This window comes from Lycorma delicatula, chromosome 1 (assembly GCF_047948215.1).
Source record: "Lycorma delicatula isolate Av1 chromosome 1, ASM4794821v1, whole genome shotgun sequence".
In the NCBI taxonomy this organism is placed as follows: Eukaryota; Metazoa; Arthropoda; class Insecta; order Hemiptera; family Fulgoridae; genus Lycorma; species Lycorma delicatula.
Window position 1 is genome coordinate 135,285,575 of NC_134455.1, and position 17,997 is coordinate 135,303,571.

Consider the following 17,997-nt stretch of genomic DNA (forward strand, 5'->3'; position numbering starts at 1 on the left):
GTGGGTTCCTCAAAAAGGCAGCCAAGACAATCGTCGAAGTTATCTCATCACTGGAAGATTTTGGACCACCAATACGTCGCCTGTCTGACACACTTCCAGTTTCCTTGAATTTGGATATGAGACATGCAACAATGTTATGCGAAATTGGTGGTCTCTTAGGGTGGCGCTTGTTGAAATCTGCTGCAACGACTCGACTGTTTCGTTCATCTGACATCAGGATCAACTCAATTCGCTCTTCTTTCGTCAAAGCCATCTTGTCACCTGCAAAAGAATAAGATTTACAAACTTTTGGATGCCAATAACTCCTACACCGTAACAGTTATATGAAATCTGATTGCAGAAGTGAATTCCTGGTAAACTTTCAATCTGTTTTTATATGTCACATGACCCCCTTCCCATTTTAATAAATGGACGGCGATTCAAAATGGCGGCCATTGTTGTGTTATGCCTCAAAGGTGAGCCCTCATATCTAATTTACGTTGGTATATCCAAATGTTTCATTTTCTTTACAACTTATGAAATAATAGGCTGTACTACAACTTTTGCACTACTATGTATTTCATCACCTTGGTCATGACGTATACGACATAAAATCAATAAAAAACAAGTGCACCATTTTACGTTTAGATTGTAGCTCATCTCCCGCCTGCGGAGGAAGCTTTACAGCCTTGCGATGGATGCATGGCAGCAAGAATGGCACGCCACGACTAATGGTAGGTCCTTGTACAGGACTAATAGATTTATACAGGACTTGGAGGGATGGTACGCCTCTTGTTCGTTTATAAGGGCAACGGGAGCACAAGTGCTCTCCAACCACATGAATTAAAACCAATATTTGTTTCGGTTCTGCCTGGCAGCTGATGAGCTGTGCGTCTGCAGGGAGGTCCAGTCGCACAAACACATGTTATTCGATTGCCCAGCTCTTGCGGGGGCTAGAACTCAGGCCACCCTGGAACTTACAGGTCAAGGGGAAAATTGGCCACTCACAAACGTCGGGTCAGTATGGCGAGAACCGCACCGTCGGACCGTGTGGGCGTTCCTTTATGCCGTTGCTTTGTTGAACCGGCATCAGTAGTTTATCTAAGGGAAAAACTACTACCTCACTGCTGTGAGAAGCTACCCGAGAATTACGGCTGGCTACCAGTCAACTAAAGCTCCAAACGCTTTAAAATGGTGGACATGTAGTTGTTGGCTTTCAAGAACATAGACGTGGTAGCGAATTGCTGTCTTGACAATAAAAATTTATTTTTTATTCTTTGTCTTCAGTCATTTGACTGGTTTGATGCTGTTCCCCAAAATTCCCAATCTAGTGCTAAACGTTTCATTTCGGTATACCCCCTACATCCTACATCCCTAACAATTTGTTTTACATATTCCAAACGTGGCCTGCCTACACAATTTTTTCCTTCTACCTGTCCCTTCAATATTAAAGCAACTATTCCAGGTTGCCTTAATATGTGGCCTATAAATCTGTCTCTTCGTTCAGCTATATTTTTCCAAATGCTTCTTTCTTCATCTATTTTCCGCAACACCTCTTCATTTGTCACTTCATCCACTCATCTGATTTTTAACATTCTCCTGTAGCAGCATATTTCAAAAGCTTCTAATCTTTTCTTCTCAGGTACTCTGATCGTCCAAGTTTCACTTCCATGTATACTACACTCCAAACATATACTTTCAAAATGCTTTCATGATGTTTAAATTTATTTTGATGTAAACAAATTATATTTCTGACTGAAGGCTTGTTTCGCCTGTGCTATTCGGCATTTTATATCGCTCCTGCTTCGTCCATCTTTAGTAATTCTACTTCCCAAATAATAAAATTCTTCTACCTCCATAATCTTTTCTCCTCCTATATTCACATTCAGTGGTCCATCATTGTTATTTCTACTACATTTCATTACTTACGTTTTGTTCTTGCTTATTTTCATTCAATAGTTCTTGCGTAGGACTTCATCCATGCCATTCATTGTTTCTTCTAAATCCTTTTTACTCTCAGCTAGAGTTACTATATCATCAGCAAATCGTAGTATCTTGATATTTTCACCTTGTAATGTTATTCCGAATCTAAATTGTTCTTTAACATCATAACTGCTAGTTCCACGTAAAGATTAAAAAGTAACGGGGATAGGGAACATCCTTGTCGGACTCCCTTTCTTATTACGACTTCTTTCTTATGTTCTTCAATTAATACTGTTGCTGTTTGGTTCCTGTAAATGTTAGAAATTGTTCTTCTATTTCTGTATTTGAACCCTAAGTTTTTTAAAATGCTGAACATTTTATTCCAGTCTACGTTATCGAATGCCTTTTCTAGGTTTATAAATGCCAAGTATGTTGATTTGTTTTTCTTTAATCTTCCTTTTACTATTAATCTGAGGCCTAAAATTGCTTCCCTTGTTCCTATACTTTTCCTGAAACCAACTTCTTCCACTCTCCTCTCAATTCTTCTGTATAGAATTCTAGTTAAGATTTTTGATGCATGACTAGTTAAACTAATTATTCTGTATTCTTCACATTTATCTGCTCCTGCTTTTTTTCGTATCATGACTAACACTTTTTTGAAATCTGATGGAACTTCCCCTTTTTCATAAATGTTGCACATCAGTTTGTATAATCTATTAATCGCTTCCTCGTCTGCACTGCGCAGTAATTCTACAGGTATTCCGTCTATTCCAGGAGCCTTTCTGCCATTCAAATCTTTTAATGCTGTCTTAAATTCAGATCTCAGTATAGTTTCTCTGATTTCATCCTCTTCAACTTCCTCTTCTTTCTCTATAACACCATTTTCTAAATCATATCCTCCTTATAACTCTTCAATATATTCCACCCACATATCGACTTTAAAAAAAAAATATTATTAAATTTATTTATTGAACTCATATATATTTTTAGTAGTTGACGGGGTGCACCTATCCATTTTAGTTATAAATGACAAGTGAGCGGTTGGGACACGTAAGCCGGTGGCGTATGGCACCGCGCTTAGTCGGCTCAAACTGTTAGGAAAGCTCTAAGAGATATTAGGACAGTGGTCGCTAAACTGTTTCGAGGCTCAGTAGCCGTTTGTTGCACAGCCATTCGGTCTTGTGCTTTAGGGCGACCGAATGGGGTGGTGACGGGAGAAATGCCAAGCAAATCAATATCTTTTAAATTGTAGTTGTTGATTTTTCCCGACAAACCATTTATTTTATTTATGCATGTTATTTAATAATTTGTATTATTTACTAATGAATATCATATGTGTATTATTTCCATTTAACTGGTAATTCCTTATCATACACCAGCTTATAATAATTTAGCTGTAATTTTTATGTTTAACTTTATCATAATAATACATAAAAAATATAGCAAATACGTTTGTTATTATTTGTTAATTCTATTTCATTTTATACAATTGTTAATTGTCGTTTCAGTTTAGACAATTTATTTTTTTAATTCAAATTCTATTATATTTATATAAATAATTTATTAAAACATTATTTTCATAATAACCTTTTGTACATTCTTCTTAACCGTGATAGCTTGCACCATCTGACGGAATGTGTACGGAAAAATTAAGGTTTGAATTTTTTTTTATGAGAAAAGAGTAAAACATGTGACTGTGGGGTGCGCCATCTGATTAAATATAGATGAAACATAATTCTTTTTATAAAGCCAACGTAAGTTGGCTTGCTGTCTGAGAATAAAAATGGCAGGTTCATTTTGCGTGATGAACAGTATTAAAAACGTGTCAATTAATGAATTAAACATGATAATAGTTTTTATATAAAGAAAATGCTCAACAAAGAGGTTATCATGTCAGTGTATGTTTTTATTTTAATGAATAAAAAGTCGCGATCTTTCATAAGACCCTATACCGTTACAGTGAATAACACCCGTTTGTCGTTTTTTTTTTTTAGCGTAGATTACTCGACTCCCATAGGGAGTCTAGATGAGGTGTAAATTTAAGACTAGAATCAACGTGCAGAAAGCACAGTTTTAGTTGTGCCATGCGTTGATTGATTCCCTAAATTTCCATTTGATAGCGCCACTAGGTAAGATTTTGCAGCTTCCTAAATGTGAATCTGTAGTTACAGTTCAACGTGCGTTCTGTAAAAAGTTTTAATTGTGATTCTACAAGTGATAATAACATTTATCGATAGCGTAATCAATTTGAAACGACCGATGTTTGTGTAAAGTATTCGTTCTCACAATGTGCGATAACTCTTCCTTGTGAGCGCTGGAGCTGTTGAGGTGGTCTAGAAGGCGAGGCCTGATTAAAAAAAGGCAAAAATTATGTTTTCCTGATATTCCAAACTAAAATGTAAGTTTCAACTCAGAAATAGGATATGCCCCTTTTAAAAACAATAATTGTAATTGCTATTTTTAACAGATTGTTGATTTTAAAGTTTTGGGGCGTTAGAAAATTTTTGATTCTCAATGTGGGCGGTGGGCGAAAAGTTTGAGAATCAATGGTGTAAAGGGAAGAGTACGGAACGACCGAAGATTTATGAAGAAAAAGTTTATTGTGTCAGTTAGTGTTTCCTGCGTAATCGTAAAAAATAGGTTAGGAAAACCAACCGCGGATGATGCCATTAATGACAGGGATATTTTAAGCAAACGTTTACATATGCATCCATGTCGTTTACAGGCTGTGAAGCCTAAGAGAAATTGCCCTTTTATAAGATAATAGTTAGATCCTTCATCAGTAGAGTCACTGGAGGTACGATTGTTAATGGTACTGTAATAAATTAGTTAAAGAAATATTCCTAATCAAATCATATTGATCAAGAAAGGAAATTAAGTAACAGTTAACTTTATTAGTCATTGTTTTATTATTAATGAACAACTTGTTAAAATACTTAATGTAGTCTATGTAGTGCAGCAATGATGTTTTTAAATATTTTATTATTGTTAGCAGGAGAGCATATGGTTATGCCAAGGAACATAAAACCAGAAGAGATATAAATAACTACATACATAATCCAATTAATGCTTTCAAAATAATAAAACTTCTGACTGTTGACTGGAAAAGGATTGTATCAATAATAAATAATATAAATGAAGGTATCTTATTTTTTGATACTAGAAACCAAATAATCTTAAGCTAAGATAAATTTTTATCTTTATGTATTTATTTCATTTTGCTTGTATTTTTTGGGCAACAATAATAATAATTTCCCTGATTATTTCCTCATAAAAGTTAAAAGGAGTGGATAAAGGAGAAGTTCATCAATCAAGAAAACCAGCTCCCTTATAGTCATTACATCTAGCCTATCACAACCACCTCACTCATTCACTTTATCATTCCCTCTTTATACATTCCATGATATAAAACTTCATGATCTGATAGAAAATTGATCAAATACTTGAATACAGTAACTGAAATAAAGCATATACACTACTTCAGTGATGGTTTCAGCTGCTCAATACAAAAACTTCAAGAATTTTATCAATTTGCGCTACCATGAAGAAGACTTTGGGATAACAGCTGAATCCAAAGAACTCTGGTACTAGACAGGGAAAATCACCTTATTGTAGAATTGTAGGTACTACAAAACAATTAGCAGCAAGTGCCAGTCTTCAGTGGTATTGAAAACAAGATATTGACACCAAGAGACTTATTTGAATTTTGTAAAGAATATATACCAGGATTCAGGTTCTTTTTTATTCCAAGAGAAGTTGAGAGAATCTGACTTGAACAGGAAAGCCGGTTTAGTACTAGTTACAAAATTCACAATTGCTGAACAAGAGAGAACCACCAGGTTAAGTTAGTTAGCAAAGCTAAAATCCAAGGTCAGCAGAGTCTCAAATGATACTTTAGTATTTGAATCTGATGTTTATGAAAATTATAAACCTACTCAAAGCATATCACTTACCAGCTTGCAACCATGCCGATATATGGCTTACATGTATTACAATACTTGATGGATTGGAAATATATGTGATATATCTTTTGAAGAATATGATGCTCTTCTTAGTTTTATGCACCCCCATGGTGCAGCTTGTTCTTATCATTGGCCCCCTAGAAAGGACACCTGCTGGATTCCAGAACAGCACATTTTTAATACTCCTGAAGCCCCATCAACGACATCATCAGGATGACAATATATGTATCAGTAATAGCAGATATAGAGCTACAATTTGGTAAAATTGCATTTAAGACCACAGTGAATGTCTGCGCAAAATTTGATGAAGTTGAGAGATGGCTGACTGGGAACCCCCAGTCCACCTGACATGGAATGACCCAGATATTATTGTTAACAGCAAATTATGAACTTAATAATATAATGCATCATTAAGTTTCACAGCTCTTTTATAACCACTATGATTAAAATTATTAAAAATTACTAATAGTTCTGTGAACAATAAACTTTCACTTATTTTGCAACAAATTGAATAAATTAAGCTCTACAATGAAATTAAATTTATAAAATAAAAATATACTATAATCGTAAAGTAGAATTGTTGATCATAATTAAATCTTTAAAAAAATTTTAAACTTATTTTATCAGAGTCAAACATAACACTAAGCTTTGAATGTTAAACAGAACAAATCTTTTATTCAGATCTATACAAAATAATATAATACATAGATCAGATCATTATATGTTGAATTATAAATATAAAAACAAATTATATAAAAAAGCCATGTTTTGTCATGTTAATTATTTAAAAACAAACGCAAGAAATAATATAAAGTTAAATACATTAAAAATAAAAAAAAATTGCCATTTGTTTTTTATTGAAAATGACAGTGAAGTAATTATAACTGATAATATTAATGCAATTTCTCCATTCGGAAGACACTATTGAAAATTATTTTGACCACATATTTATTTATATGTTTAATGGGATGCAGATAAATCAGGTATATTTAAAATAGGTAGTATTTTTTAAAATTTATCAACAAAATTAAAAAATTTCCATTAAAAAAACCCTTTGATTGTATTTTAAATAAATAAATGGGAAGATTTTTAAAATGGTTTGGTAATTTATTAAAAATGCCAACAGAAGCATAATGTGGCCCTTTCTTGTAAACCGAAATATTGTATTTTGTTCTTTGTCTGGTTTGGTAAATGTAGATATTGATATTCTTTTAAAAATAAGAAAATATTTTTTTGGTAAAGACTGAACATTCATATAGACAGGATTAGTTAACATATTTAATTTTCTAAATATTGGTATACATGATTCATACTTACAGGAGCTAGATAATTATCTGACAGCCCATTTTTGTATTTTAAAAATTTGTTTTAACTTTTTAAAGGAACCCCAAAAGATATTGTTATACTGGAAGATATGTAGGCATAATAAATATTTAATAATGATGACAGTTAGCGTTTTATTAAGAAGCTTCAAATCATAACAATACAATCAGTTGAGCATCCCAAGATACATATAGTTATATCTGGGTATAACACCCAGAAATTTCAATTTATGGACAATAGAAACGCCATTGTTATCATTAATGAGAGTTCTCACCACACAAATAGCAAAGTTATGTCTACATGAGAAGCACAATGCAGTGGTTTTTCTTATTTAAAATTTGATAATTACAATCCATCCATGAATAATTGTTTGAACTACTATTGTAGGATTTCCAATTTCTTTTAAATAATTATCTTCAGAAAAAGATATAGTGAGTTATCTGCAAAGAGGGTTACAATGAATGGCTCAAGATTTTGAGGCAGATAATTAATAAACAATAAAAACAACGAAGGATGAAGAGTACTTTTCTTAGACACTTCCACGTTCTACATCTTTAAGAGAAGGCCTAAATTTTACATGTTTATTCTTATCAAAAGATAAAATTTTAATTACTTTTTTTAGTTTATAAGATATGATTTTAACTAATTGTAAGTAGTTTCTTTTATACTATAGCTACTAAGTTTTCATCAATAAAAAATATGCAACTAAATCTATTGCTTTACTAAAATCACAGAAAATTGAAAATTAAATCTTTTTATTATCTACACAATTTAAAATACTCTCCAAAAACTGGGAATGGCTGTGTGTCAGCAGACCACTTTTTCCTAAAACCACTCAGAAAGTTTGTTAATATGTTATGCTTTTCAAAAAATCTTAAAACAGTTTTTCATCATTTTATCAAATATTTAAAAAAATGGACAATAACAATATTGGTGTATGATTTTGTAAATTACACTGGGAAAAGCACTATGATAGGAGAATGGGGTCTAAAAGACAAACACTTAAAGTTGCATTTAAACATGAAGATTAAGGTATTTAATTCATAGTTATGGAGAGACAAACTGGAGGCAATGTGTGACAAAAGGAATATTGGGGAGACTGTGCCTGCTGCTGTGATGACTTAACAACAAAACTTCACTCCACTGAACCTTACCTGTAACGTATGTTTAAGAAAGATAGAAATTGTTCTTCTGTAAAGAAAATTTTATGAAATTGTTACATATTTTACGTTCTGTATAATTGCAAGACACCTTTATACTGTGTTTCATATAAAAAAAAACTTTTCTGTTGCTTTGGCCCCTCCATCTCACTTTACTTGGTATACAAGACTACTTCAATTAATTTTATTTCATTTCTGTTGTGAAATTTCACAACTTAACAAAACTGAATATTTTGTTAAACCATTTTCTTGTCCAAAAGACGTGCTACAATTCTCACTATGTGGATATCAACTACTTTATTTTTATTTTTATTAATATATTTATATAAATTGTATTGTATAGTTAACCCCAATGAAAATAAAAAGACATCATAAAATATAACATCATAAAAATATAAAGACACAGTGAAATCAATAGAAGAAGAATTCAACAAAATGCAGTTTAGAGACTTCCACAAAACCTTCAAAAAATAACTCCAAAAATACAAACCCCCAACCCTACTCTTGAAGGATGAAAACCATAATCTGATCCATAAACAATAGATAATGCAGAAATCGTAGCTAAATATTTCAACAAACTTCTAAATTGCGAAGAACCGACAGAGCTCCTAAAGTGGCACCACCGGAAAATATCAACCATCCCATAATAAAAGAAGTCACCAATTATTGGGTGAGATGAAGAATTACAAAGCCACAGAAGAAGATCAGATCTTTGTAGAGAGCTGAAAACATGCAGGAAGACCAGCAAAAATCACCCGTCAACAGCTGGATCAATGAAGAACTATCAGAACAATGGACGACAGCCCTCATCCACCCACTACCCAAAAAAGCAGACAAAACAAACACTAGCAACTACAAGGGAATCTCACTCCTAGACACAACATACAAAATTCTTTCAAGAATCATCCTCAGATTTAAAACTCAAGAAAGCACTAGGAGAATACCTGGAGGTTTCAGACCCTAGAGGAGCTGTCCAGACAGATCAGGTGTCTCAAGCTAATAATGGATTACAACAGAGAAAGAACTAGAGACATGGTGATAACATTTGTAGACTTCAAGAAAGCATACAATTGCATCCACAGAGAATCCCTACTAAAAATTCTAAGACAGCTTGGACTACATCCCAAATTAATAAACATGATAAAGCACACTCAACAAAACAAACACAAACACTAATCAAAAGTGAAATTCAGAATTAAACTCTCGGAACAATTTGAGTTCAAAACAGGACTGTGCCAAGGCAATAGACTCTCACTGCTACTATTCAACTGCACTCTGGAAATGAAAATGAGAGAATGCTGAAAAAAATACTTCCCAAAAATAAAAATAAAAAAAAAAATTAAAAAATAAAAACAAACTGCCTTGGCAGTGCTAGTAAATGACATTGATGAAGCTAAAACGTAGATATTAACACTTCAAAACGTCAAATAAAATTGGCCTCAAAATATAATTCGAAAAGACAAAAATTATGCTCCAAAACACAGTTAAAAGCAGTAAACATAAATGGTAATAAAGTCAAAATAATAACCCAATTTGAGTACCTCAAAGAAATAATAACAAACAACCTAAACAAAAAAACCTCAATCCAAACAAGAACAGACAAACTAGCCAAAGCACAAAAATTAATCTGGTGTGGTACACCTACAGTAAAAAAGTCTATCCATAAACGCAAAAATAAGACACGACAACACAGTTATAAACACTCATTCATCTGAATGAATTATCAAAGACCGGCAGACATCAGAAAATCAAAAGAGGAATAGGAAGAACCTGTATCAACAATGAGTACCAGAAAGATGGGCAGTGTGGATTGTGCCCAACAAAGTTGTGTACAAAGTGTTAGAACCCATCACTAATGTTATGCGTAAGAGAAGACTAGGATTTTTTGGACACATCATAAGGATGCAAAATCACGAAGCCAAAATAAAATTTCAAATCTTTGTTGAGGCACGTAAGCAAAACTTTTTTGTACTTATCCAATGCCGCAGAAAAAATCAAGGACAAAAACACTTACAAGAAAGAAACAACACAAACATTTTCAAAATCAGAAAGGGCACAGAGATCAGAACGTATGAAATAAGTACTGGTAGAATCGCACGACCTGAATGAACTGACTCCATTAAAAGTGATCCTATAAGGTCACAAAAGGTGGATAAAAATGTATATGTTTAGTTATATGTAATATATTTGCTTTTAATATAATTCACACGTCTATGACTTTTTCAAACAGTGTTAATGAAGTATTTTTTTAATGTATTTTTATTAATATTCTCTATTAAAATATATTTGTATCCATTTTGGTTTGCTATAAAAAATGTGTTTTTTTATTTCTTTGTATGATTTTTTTGTTATTGTGTGTGGGGGTTGCCAGCACGTGTGTGTGTGTATTTATATACTTTATGTATCATAGTACATATATATATATATATAAAAATGTAAATGTTTGTTTGTTCAAAATCTTAAATCCCCGAAAGTTCTTCATTGATTGCTTTTAAATTTTGACACAACGTTGCATTCAAATACGCGCATATTTTTACATATCTTCTATTTATACTCCTAAAATGACACCTCTGTCACAGTTAAAAATTTGCATTTTTTGAAAAACAGCCCTATCTCTTGGATGTAAAAGTAACACACACTATACTAAATATTTTACAATTCCATTTCAATGTTCCTCCACATGTTATGTGTCTCCACCGAAGACTAAAAAAATACTGGACCGATTTATGCGTGGGTAGAAAGGGAAAAATCGAAAAACGTAAAAGGGAAAAGGAAATGGAAAGGGATATATGGAAAGGAAAAGGGGAAGAAAAACAATGGAAAGGGGGAATGGGATATGATAAAGATTAAAATGGGAAAGGAAAGGTTAAATTTTGTGAAGTTCTGAAATGTTCATTTTGTCAATGTTCTATTAAACTTTCAATTGTGTTTATTTAATCTGTATATATATATATATATATACTCAAATCTAGCAATAGAAAAGCATTGCCAGGTCTGCTGGTATATTTAATAAAATTGTATACATTACATTAGGCTATTTTTGCATATGTATTTTACTAACTAGTAAAATAAAATTCTTTTATTTTGGCAGAATTGAAGAATAATTTAATATATTATAAAAGTAAATACCAGTTTCCTACTGATGAAGATTTAAATGGAGCTGCAGCTGCATTATTAAGACTCCAAGTTGTTTATAAACTGAAAACTTCATCAATAGCTAAAGGAGAACTTGATGGGGTTCAGTATGAAACACAACTTTTTAGTAAGTTATTTAAAAAATATATATACATGTTTGATGCAGTACTTAGATTATTAAAGCAAATTATAATTAGTGAATATTTTTACTTTCCTAGCTACAGCAGCTATAACTAGAAAGTATTTTTTTTTTTAATTTTATGCCTTAAGGGAGATACTGAAAATATTTTTTTAACAAAAAAAGAAATAGATTGTAAATAATTTGCGAAAAAAATGTTTATTTCAATACTCCCAAGTCCAAAAAACTAATTTTCTCAGATGGATGTTTGAGTGTATGCACATATATTGGCCTGTAATTGGTCTTATAATTCTGGATCCTGTTGACTTATTTTCCCTAAACTTTGTTGACAGGTATTACCTTTCGCGGGAAAGAATATATTAAATTTTTGCAAAAATTCTAAAAAGAGTTGGGGGAGTTTTGGTCAAAATAAAATTTCAGATCAGATCTTTAAGTAAAAATTGTTTACTTAAGTGAAGATTTTTCTGTACTTATCTAATGCTCCAGTGTAAATTATTTTTGACATTCTTTATGCCATCAAACTGTAATAAGATTTAGACATTTTTAGAGGAGACTGGTTTTAAATACTAAGAAAACTAGATAAAATATGTTTCTTGCGGTTCAAACTTAGTAAACCTTTTTACAGTATTTTGAAATATTGATATAACAGTACAATTAGCAGAAAAATATGGATTCAAAATTTCTGTTAATCTTTGTTTTCTTCAAACACTGTCTGTTCTATTGTTCATAGCAAAAACAATTTCTGAACAATATTCAGATTTTGTTTAATTTATTTCATGAGTCTGGTAATTTAGATGAATATGTTAATTTCAAACCAAGTAAAAGATCAAAAAGAGAATTGATCGATGTATTTGGAACCATTAACAAATGGTTGTTTAGAACTATGGATTCTAACGATAAAAAAATTATACATGATCGATTTATGATGTAGATGATAGAATTGATATGAAAATTTTAATGGGAAAAAGAAATTTCAAGTGCAAAATTTGGTTTTATTAATTACAGTGATCAGTTAAAATATTATGAAAAATATTGTAATAAAATAATATGTTTAATTTATGTAATCAATCATCATTTCAAACAAATAAATGAATGGAATTTGGAAATGTCTTTTAGTGAAATTAAACTAGATTAAGTTGCGAAATTCCTTTTGATATGCAGAGTGCTGTTGATTGTTATTTTCTATCATTCCCTTTGTACTCATAACATTTGTATTTGATGTGTACCTACTTTCTCAAAGCTACTTGAGCTACTTTCTCAAAGCTCTGAGTCTTCCTGAGTTGGGATCATTGAATAAATAGTGATGTTAAGCAATCTTCCTCTATATAGGGGAGGGTATAGAAGGACAATAGAATAGAATTTCATTTTATTAAATGAAATTAACAAAATATATAAAAATTCCATTTTTAATTTAATTTAATTTTATAAAATTTTATTTAATTTAATAAAATGACATAAAGAAATACATAAAAAACTGAAGTTTACGATGGAAAAAGAAAAAAGAATACAATAAACTTATTAGATTTGAAAATTTGAAGAAAGCCAGAAGAATTAAAATTTTACATTTATAGAAAATCCACATGCACAGATAACATTATAAATTCAAAATCTAACTATCCATGGGAACATAAAGTAGCTGTGTTCAGACATATGTTCAAAAGAACGGTAAATCAGTTTACCGTTAAGTAAGTAGAATACAAAGAACTAAATATTATCTTTCAAATAGTAGCGAATAATGATTATGAAAAAGGAATAATAAGGAAACTATTTCGAAAGATAAAAATAACAAAAAAGTTATGACAATAGGTAAAAAGAAGAAAAACAAAAATGGGCAAAATTTATGTTCACAGGAAAAGAAATAAATAAACTAAAGGATTTTTTAAGAAAACATAAATATAGCATTTACCACAAATAATACCATCAGCAGTGATGGTATTATTTGTGGTAATAAATAATACCACAAATTATTATTATAAATTAATTTAGAGTTTTTCTTTTCTACAACTGAAGTTGAGATTTAAAGCAAAAAAACTAATTTTAAATTTTAAAAATTAGTTTTTTCAACCCTCAAGTAGAAAAATTCCAAGACATAAACTTTATTTCAAATACAATCCCAATAAAATTCTTTGAACTAAGGGCCGCATTGTTAATATTTGCAACTATATTTGAACTGTGGCATTGTTCATATTTTTTATTCTATTTTATTTTTATTATTTTTAAACAAGCGCCCAGTATTCTAAAGAAATATTATTATTAGAATTGCTTTCTCATTATTTCAGTTAAACATCTCTAACAATTTATTTATTATAAATTCGGAAAATTGTATTACAAAATTTAAATTAATTTTTTTTAATTGTTTCATTATTTTTAACAGTGGAGGACTGCTTTGAACTTGGAATTCAAGCATATCACCAAAACCACTTCTATCACGCAATGGAATGGATGAATGAAGCTTTGAATAAATATGATGCTGAAGAAAATGATACTTTCATTAAAAAGTGGGAAATTTTTGACTCTCTAGCGAATATTTTATATCAAGAAGGTTAGTAAAATTTTTCATTGTAAAATTGTCAATCTCTATGGCAGAGTGGTAAAGATTTCAGGTTCAAATCCCAGTCAGGTGTGGGTATTTATCATACAATACAAACTTTACACAGTAATAAAAAAATATCGTTGAAAGATGATTATTAAAAATATTGACTCATTTATACATCACTGGTTAACAGTGTTATCACTGACATAGGCTAAATTATTATTTGTATTAACAAATTTTTCTCTAATTTAGATACCAACCGTTAACATAGTTACACCATGTCAAACTTTTATTTTACTATCATCACACCTTCTATCACAATTTAGTATTATTGTCATATCACAGTTGGCAACTCTGCATGTTACTGGTAATTATCTTTGTTTTCAGTTAGAGATAGTCTTTATTCTGTTATAGTTACATATGTTATTTTAAACGCAGTTTACTTTCAAAACATCAAGTTTTCATGATAGATCTTCTAAAAATTCATTAGTTAAGTTTTGTTATGTTCCTGGACCTTTTTGTTTCAAATCACAAAGCAGTTCTGTAACAAAAGAAGTGAAAAAGCATATTATACTGTAATTTGGTTGAAAAGATAAAAATTGAGCTAATGTTTGTTTTATAAGCTGACTTTAGTTCAGCAGATAAAAGACAAAAGATGCTGCATGCCATTTGCTGATAATTGTATTAATTTAATAGAAAATTAAATAACAATTTTTTAATTTTCCACTGGATACAAATTAAATAATTTTATTGGTCAATCAGGATAATGTCATCAATGTAACACAAAAAAAGTTTTGTAGACCACTGTAATTTATGACAATTTTTACTATTTACATAGAGTAAATGTAAATAACAGTTTAATAGAATAAATGAGATATTTGTATGATACATAAATAAATATACAATAATTATAAAATTGTAATTAAAATTAAATGAAGTAAAAAAGTAACCAACAAAAATTAAATATGTGTAAAAAGAAGGAAAAAATACAAAAAAAATATAAAAAATAAACTAGAAGAAAATAATACACTAATTACTAAAGTGGATAAAGGAAATGCAGTAGTTATCATTAAAAAAGATTACATAAAGAAAACAGAAAATTTTATAAACAAAACACAATATACAGTAGAGAAGAAAGATAAAACCAAAATATATCAGAAAGAAATTATAAAAAAATTTTATTAAAGAAAATGATTACAAATGTATTAACATGAATCCTGGTATACCAATTATAACACAGGATAAAAGTCACAAAGAGAATCTACTGATAAGACCTATAATAAATTACATGAATGCACAAGCATATAAATTAGCAAATATACTAAAAGATACAGGAATATTAAAAAACCTATATACACTAAAAAATTCAATCTAAGTAGCAGAAAGATTAAAAAATATAAGAATAACAGAAGACTGCAGAATTGTATAATTTGACGTAGAACATTTTTTTTAGAGAAGAGACTATAAAATTTTTAGAAAAGAAACTAAATGAGGAAAAGACAAATAATAGCCTTAAAACAGAAAGTTGATTAAAGCTTTAGAAACAAAATCAGTTTTTAAATTTAATAATAAAGATTATAAAATGAAGGATGGATTAGGCATGAGCTACCCACTATCAGCGACATTAAGTAAAGTATTCTTACAGAACATGAAAGAAGAAAATATATCAGATATCATGAAAAATGCAAATGTTTAGAATACATTTGGTATGTGGATGACAGTGCACTAATATTTAAAAAAGAAATAAATAATATTGAAGAAAAGATTCCACCATAAACGTTAAATATACAGTGGAAACAAAGAAAGATGAAACTATTAATTTTCTACACCTAACAATAAAAAAAAATAATAATTTTGATTTTGAAATATATGGAAAGGGAACCTTTACAGATAACACCATAACTTACAATTCAAATCACCCAATGGAACACAAATTAGTGGCTTTTAGTTATGTGATAGATAGACTGTACAAATTACTATTAAAGAAACCAGCATATAAAAAAGAATTAAACACTATTTTTCTAATAGCAGAAAATAACGAGTATAAAAAAGGAATGATCCGAAAAATGAATAAAAATAGAAATAGATTAAATGAAACTAAAACAACAAACGATAAAGAAACCTTTAAATGGAGTGAATTAACATTTACTGGGAAAGAAATTTACTCAATTAAACAATTTTTTAACAGATATAATATACAACAGATATAATGGCTTTACATACAAATAATACACTGAAAAAATTTTCAGTAGCAACATAGAACAAAAATATATATACAACAGTAATTATATATACAAAATAAAATGTAAATCCAATCCAACATACATTAGATAAACGGGAAGAAAATTAAAATTGAGATATAATAAACACATGATTCAAAAATCAAACAAAATGATTCAATTATCCAACACATTTAATAAAAGAACATACCCTAGTGAAAATGAAAGAATCAACAAATTAATTCACAAATGTGTCAAAGGAAGAAGAATTATCATTTTAGAAAATCTAGAAACTTTTAAATTAGAAAATAGCAATTAAATGATCATAAATGAACAGATCAATAATCTAGCAGATATCCTTTTCAATAACCTCAATTTATTGAAATCAGGAAATAGATAAAGAAAATTAAAAGACAAGTATAACCATTAATAATAAATAAACAAGAAGACAACCAGATAAGGCATGACAAATAGATGAGGGACGTTGACAAAACACTATTATAAAGGACAACAAAATTGAATGAAATTTAATTATCATTTTCATTTATTAAAAGTTCCAGATATTTTAATTTTCTTGAATTTTTCTACATGAACATTATGAAAAATATCATAAAATTTACAGTCATATCTACAATAAAGATGTAATTTTTAAGTGTGTCAGTGCTCGACAGACAACTTTTTCTTTATAACAATATTATTTTATTATTACAACTATATTGGAAAATTACTGGAATATAAACCACCTACTGGATTGACATTAGACATTATGAATTACTGATACTAGAAGGTGAAAGGTATCAGTTACAGTAATTTCTGTCAGCTCTTTTCAAAATTGGCTTTATCTGTAGAAAAATTCAATGAAAACTGGGTTAATTTAATTCTGAATGAATCATATTCCAGTAATGTTTCTATAAATTATATTACATTATTTATTACTTCCATTAAATGACAAGTAAAACAGTAGAAATAATTTTTTTTTTCTTTGTAGTAAGAAAAGCATTTCTTAATTATTTTTCAGGGGATTTAAAAAGTGCTTTAGATATCACTAATGAAATATTGCACCTTGTACCAAATCATAAAGCAACACTTCATAAGCAAAGTGTGTATGAGAAGGAAATCAGAAGCAGCACTACATGTCTTGACTCTGAGGTATAAATTGTACTGTAAAGGATATTATAAATAAACCAAACACCTTTTTTAATGGTATAACCTTTCCATATTAGACACTTGCTTGATATTTGCTGAAATCCTAACATAATACAGAATGTTGCACATTTTCAAAATCTTAACTGTTGTTAAAATCTTAAGTATATATATTCTTTTCAAAATCTTAAGTATATACTGTTGTTACAATTAAAATGAAGCACTTTATTTAACAGAATGTTTATTCCTTTTATCTTTGTTAGGTGCTATAACTAGATGATAATATAATTTTATATACCTAAAAATAGTAAAAAGCAGTATAAATCTGTTAATTTGCCCATTCTGGTTAAAATGGAAAACTATTGAATTGGAAAAAATATCAGTCCCAATATTGATTCCAATTAAGAAAGATTTTGCTATATTTATAAAAATTTTCTATCAACATTAGAATTAAGACTATTATTATTTTTTTTTGTCTTCA

The 17,997-nt window shown here is 29.7% G+C and overlaps 1 protein-coding gene across 2 annotated transcripts in view; it reads left to right on the plus strand.

Moving 5' to 3' along the window:
* Positions 1-17,997, plus strand: part of LOC142322645 (prolyl 4-hydroxylase subunit alpha-1-like) — a 67,406-nt gene that overhangs the window by 10,382 nt on the left and 39,027 nt on the right. Inside the window, exons 3-6 of one of the 2 annotated variants that reach the window (XM_075361727.1) lie at positions 4,895-5,043; positions 11,439-11,609; positions 13,996-14,163; positions 17,392-17,522. In XM_075361727.1, the coding sequence (XP_075217842.1) occupies positions 4,895-5,043; positions 11,439-11,609; positions 13,996-14,163; positions 17,392-17,522 (619 nt within the window). The remainder of the gene's footprint in view (positions 1-4,894; positions 5,044-11,438; positions 11,610-13,995; positions 14,164-17,391; positions 17,523-17,997) is intronic. The other variant, XM_075361732.1, reaches the window with a different exon arrangement.